At 43.2% G+C, this 5535-nt stretch overlaps 1 protein-coding gene across 1 annotated transcript in view; it reads right to left on the bottom strand.

Annotated features, from left to right (window-relative positions):
* Window positions 1-201: 201 nt before the first annotated feature.
* The window catches only part of LOC137628262 (serine/arginine repetitive matrix protein 1-like), a gene marked incomplete at its 5' end in the record, with an annotated part of 24844 nt that continues 19510 nt past the window's right edge, over window positions 202-5535 (bottom strand). The window contains 3 exons of the mRNA XM_068359425.1: window positions 202-741; window positions 2752-3521; window positions 3585-5535. The exon at window positions 3585-5535 is cut by the window's right edge and continues 913 nt beyond it. Coding sequence (XP_068215526.1) covers window positions 484-741; window positions 2752-3521; window positions 3585-5535 — 2979 coding nt within the window. The remainder of the gene's footprint in view (window positions 742-2751; window positions 3522-3584) is intronic.

Here is a 5535-nt window from a genome sequence, read left to right as displayed (position 1 = left end):
CAGGCACCTCCTTTCTCCATCGAAAGTGCTGACAAAGTCCAAGGGAACTTCCACGTCATTACTTGAAGCGGGGAGACTACACGGAGTGAAGGTATCAGCAATGTGAGGTAGAACTTAGTAAGGGATTTATGTATGATAGCTTTTTTCCCTTCTTCCTCAGGCAAGATACAAAATAAGGTACTTAGGTTTAAGGCATCTCTACTTTGGGCTTAGAGGAAAGTAACAATGATAAACACAAATGAGTGATTCAAGATGAATGAAACATGTGGTGATAATGGGAAGCTTTATGAAAATTTACAATGGATTCTAAAACTAATGCATTTAATGGAATGTTTGTTCTTTGGTTACATCTAAAGAAAGGGTAATCGGAGTCATATAAAATTTTTTGCCTTGACATTTAGGTGCACATAGAAAAACATATAAAACAAGACTGATAGAGATTAAGTAAGGGAATAGTTGTAAACACACAACAAAAGCTGATTGTCACTGTGCCAATGGGGCTTTTATGTTCTTGGGAGAATTCAAGCTTTGCTTGCTGTTCTGTGATGGTCTAGGGGAAGTTGGCAAGGGAGGAGGAGAAGAACAGCAGGTCTTTGGAGAGTTTCTAACAGTGCAAGTCTTGAAGACCTCATGTACAGGACCTTTGACAACAGTTTCTGGGGGTTTGGACTGAACGGGGTTGGGCTTGTGAGGTGTTAGAGGAGCTTCTTTCTCTGAAGGTTTAGGGTTTCCAGTGTCTTTCTGTTTGCAGACCTGCACAGGATCTTTGACAACAGTTTCTGGGGATTTGGACTGAATGGGGTTGGGCTTGTGAGGAGTTAAAGGAGCATTTATCTCTGAAGGTTTGGGATTTCCAGTTGCCTTCTGGTTTGAGACCTCCAGTACAGGATCTTTGACAACAGTTTCTGGGGATTTGGATGGAGTAGGGTTGGGCTTGTGAGGAGTTAAAGGAGCATTTATCTCTGAAGGTTTGGGATTTCCAGTTGCCTTCTGGTTTGAGACCTCCAGTACAGGACCTTTGACAACCGTTTCTGGGGATTTGGATGGAGTAGGGTTGGGCTTGTGAGGAGTTAAAGGAGCATTTATCTCTGAAGGTTTGGGATTTCCAGTTGCCTTCTGGTTTGAGACCTCCAGTACAGGATCTTTGACAACAGTTTCTGGGGATTTGGATGGAGTAGGGTTGGGCTTGTGAGGAGTTAAAGGAGCATTTATCTCTGAAGGTTTGGGATTTCCAGTTGCCTTCTGGTTTGAGACCTCCAGTACAGGACCTTTGACAACAGTTTCTGGCGATTTGGATGGAGTAGGGTTGGGCTTGTGAGGAGTTAAAGGAGCATTTATCTCTGAAGGTTTGGGATTTCCTGTTGCCTTCTGGTTTGAGACCTCCAGTACAGGATCTTTGACAACAGTTTCTGGGGATTTGGATGGAGTAGGGTTGGGTTTGTGAGGAGTTAAAGGAGCATTTATCTCTGAAGGTTTGGGATTTCCAGTTGCCTTCTGGTTTGAGACCTCCAGTACAGGATCTTTGACAACAGTTTCTGGGGATTTGGATGGAGTAGGGTTGGGCTTGTGAGGAGTTAAAGGAGCATTTATCTCTGAAGGTTTGGGATTTCCAGTTGCCTTCTGGTTTGAGACCTCCAGTACAGGATCTTTGACAACAGTTTCTGGGGATTTGGATGGAGTAGGGTTGGGTTTGTGAGGAGTTAAAGGAGCATTTATCTCTGAAGGTTTGGGATTTCCAGTTGCCTTCTGGTTTGAGACCTCCAGTACAGGATCTTTGACAACAGTTTCTGGGGATTTGGATGGAGTAGGGTTGGGCTTGTGAGGAGTTAAAGGAGCATTTATCTCTGAAGGTTTGGGATTTCCAGTTGCCTTCTGGTTTGAGACCTCCAGTACAGGATCTTTGACAACAGTTTCTGGGGATTTGGATTGAGTGGGGTTGGGTTTGTGAGGAGTTAAAGGAGCATTTATCTCTGAAGGTTTGGGATTTCCAGTTGCCTTCTGGTTTGAGACCTCCAGTACAGGATCTTTGACAACAGTTTCTGGGGATTTGGATGGAGTAGGGTTGGGCTTGTGAGGAGTTAAAGGAGCATTTATCTCTGAAGGTTTGGGATTTCCAGTTGCCTTCTGGTTTGGGACCGCCAGTACAGGATCTTTGACAACAGTTTCTGGGGATTTGGATGGAGTAGGGTTGGGCTTGTGAGGAGTTAAAGGAGCATTTATCTCTGAAGGTTTGGGATTTCCAGTTGCATTCTGGTTTGAGACCTCCAGTACAGGATCTTTGGCAACAGTTTCTGGGGATTTGGACTGAACGGGGTTGGGCTTGTGAGGAGTTAAAGGAGCATTTATCTCTGAAGGTTTGGGATTTCCAGTTGCATTCTGGTTTGAGACCTCCAGTACAGGATCTTTGGCAACAGTTTCTGGGGATTTGGACTGAACGGGGTTGGGCTTGTGAGGAGTTAAAGGAGCATTTATCTCTGAAGGTTTGGGATTTCCAGTTGCCTTCTGGCTTGAGACCTCCAGTACAGGACCTTTGATAACAGTTTCCTGGGGTTTGGATTGAGTGGGGTTGGGCTTGTGAGGTGTTAGAGGAGCATTTATCTCTGAAGGTTTGGAGTTCCCAGTGTCTTTCTGTTTGCAGAGCTCCTGTACAGGACCTTTGACAACAGTTTCTGCAGGTCTGGATTGAGTGGGGTTGGGGTTGGGCCTGGGAGGTGTTAAAGGAGCATCTATCGCTGGAGGTTTGGGGTTTACAGTTGCCTTCTGTTTTTCAGTATTTGTTTTGTGTCCTTGTTTGACTTTACTTGCATCATTATTATCGGTGGGTTTGCCTAACTGGCATTTTGCTGTATTAGACAGTACTGTTTGACATGTTGTAGATGATGACTTTGGAGCAACAACCGATTCTTTACTCTGGCCGGAATCTGAGGACGAATTTGCTTTTACAGATGGTATGTTTGGAGATGCATTATATGAGTGAGATGAAGGACGTTGTTTTGGAATTGGGTGTGGAGGGCTGTTTATTGTTACCATCGGAGGGACAGTAGTGGATGGCTGCTGTACAGCTGCCCTTGCTATCACCACTGTGGTTGATCCATTGGCTTTAGCTGCTACAGCTGAATTTGGACAGGGCTGTATTGGTAAACATGGAGTACAAGATCTTGGATTTTGTGACTGAGTTAAAATGGCTACAGTTGGTTTAGGTGAAGGTGGCAGAGGTGGAGTGGGCCTAGGCTGGTGCTGAATAGGTGCTGGTTGCTTTGGAGCAATATAGACTGTATTCTGTTGGGGAGGAACATGTGAATGCTGAGCTGTAGGTTTTGATATTTCTGGCAACGACCCTGATGCTTTTGTTTCTGATATAATAGAGCATGGTTTTGATTGTAAGGAATGTGAAGAATTCTGTACAGCTTGTGGTACTTCTGACAATGTTTCAGAGGCTTTCTTCTGATGCGACAAAGGCTCCTTTTGGTTTTCTGGTTTTGGGGCATGCGATATTTTCTCCTCTTTCGTGTGGTGAACTTGTTGCTGTTTCTGACTCTGATTTTGATGTTGCACCCCTTTCATATGTTGAACTTGTTGTTGATGTTGACTTTGATTATTATGCTGCGCTTCTTTTTGAGTCGGTTTAATATTGGGTTCACTCCTATTTTGAAGATTTTCTTGTTCTTTAGAACCTAAAGCCGTAGCAGTGTTTGATCGACTTTCCACTGATGTGCTCTGCTGTTTGGCCGTTATTGCTGCCTTTGATACTTGCTGCTTTGCTGGTGAGGGGGGTTTCGAGCCTTTCTGGCAAGAGGATAATGTTGATTCATTTTCCACTTTTGAGAGAGGTTGCTTAGAGTTTATTGCTGATTTATTTTGAGGTTCTTTTGTAGGCAGTTTTTGTCCTGATTTGTTGGTAGTGTCTTTATTACTTTCTGAAGAGCTACCTACAGGTGAATCAGGTTTGCGAGGTGGACACGATGGATTCCGTGAGGAAGACGGGGAGTCCCTTGTTTGCGGTAGGATCTTCGTACTTGGCAAGGATTGTGAAGAGGCAGGTAATTGCTGATGGTGCTTGGGGCTCTGTGAAGAGGTTGTTTTCTTAGTGGACTCGGAAACATGTGACTGGTTCTGAAGAAGATTCGACTTTGATATCTGCTTAATCAATGAAACTTGCCCTTTTGAAGATTGGTTTACAATACCACCGCAAGTACATATTGGTTCTTTACTTGAAGATTCTAGTTGTTTCTCCTTTTTATGCATTGATTCTGATTTTTTGTTTTGCTTATCAGAGGTTTCTGTGGTGCTTTTCTTTTTAATAGGAGATCCAGAACTGTCTTTCTTGATTGGAGATTCTGGACGTTTGTCCTGTTTAATCTGAGACTCAGATTTATTCAGTCTTCTGGTGGGAGATCCAACTGGGCTGTCAAATTTCAGTGGAGATTCAGGTCTTCCATCCTGTTTAAGAGGAGAATCTGATCTTACCTGCCTTCTAATTGGGGATCCAGGTGGTGTTCTCTGAGCCAAAGGAGATTCTAATCTTTTCTCGTGCTTAATTGGGGATTCAGGGTGCTTTTCTAACCTTGAAGGTGACTCTGGCTGTTTATTGTGCTTCTTTGGGGAATCTGCTTTGGTCTGCATTTTAGTTGGCGAACCAACTGGACTGTTACATTGCTTTGAAAACTGAGACTTATCTTGTTTGACAGGAGTGTCTGATCTTGGTTGGTTAGCAGTAATAGCCGCAGGGTCTGATGGAGACCCATTTGCAAGACTATTTGGAGTTTTTTCCTTCACTAATGATAGGTCTACTTTAGCTAATTTCTTTACTGGAGATTCATTGGAATTACTTTGGTTCATCTCTGTCTCATTTCTTTTGTCCATTCTTGCTTGCATGTCAGGTTTTTGTTCAGACTTAAGCACTGTCATCTGGTGAGTTTTTGCTGGAGATTCTGATATCAGGGTATTTTTAGCATTGCTCTCTATAAGTTCTTCCTTTGATGATGTTCTACATTGAGCTGAGAGGGAGCTATTTGGCTTGTACTGGGGTTTATTTGGAGGCAGTGGAGGTGGAACCCTTGGTAGTATAGGCACATGGAGAACTGGTGGGTTTTCAGTGTTGTTATTTGTGCCTTTGCCTGAAAAAGAGTTTTGCCTATACAGTGAATGCTTACCAGCACTTAATTTTGCATTTTCTGGAATAGGTGGAGGTGGAGGTCTTCGCTGGGGAGAATTTGTATTTGAATTTAATGTCCTTTCTGGAAGAGAAGTTTGTCTGGTGAAAGGTTTCCTGGGCTCTTTTACACTTTTGATATCATGGTCTAGTGAAGACTGCCTTGATACCCTTTTCTCTTGCTCATCAGGGTTGTTTACAGAATTTATATTGTTAACTTTTGAATTTGAGTTATTTTCTTTTGCAGGTGTCGTTTTCTGTCTCGTGTCTTGTAAAGAAGCCTGTTTAAACAGCTCGTCGTAAGGACACGGTGGTAGCTCACTTTGCTGTAAATGTTGATTATTAGAGGGAGGATGACATGTTATCCATCGATATCTTTGATT

This window comes from Palaemon carinicauda, chromosome 36 (genome assembly GCF_036898095.1).
Source record: "Palaemon carinicauda isolate YSFRI2023 chromosome 36, ASM3689809v2, whole genome shotgun sequence".
Classification (NCBI taxonomy): domain Eukaryota; kingdom Metazoa; phylum Arthropoda; class Malacostraca; order Decapoda; family Palaemonidae; genus Palaemon; species Palaemon carinicauda.
This window is presented reverse-complemented; position numbering and strand designations above follow the sequence as displayed.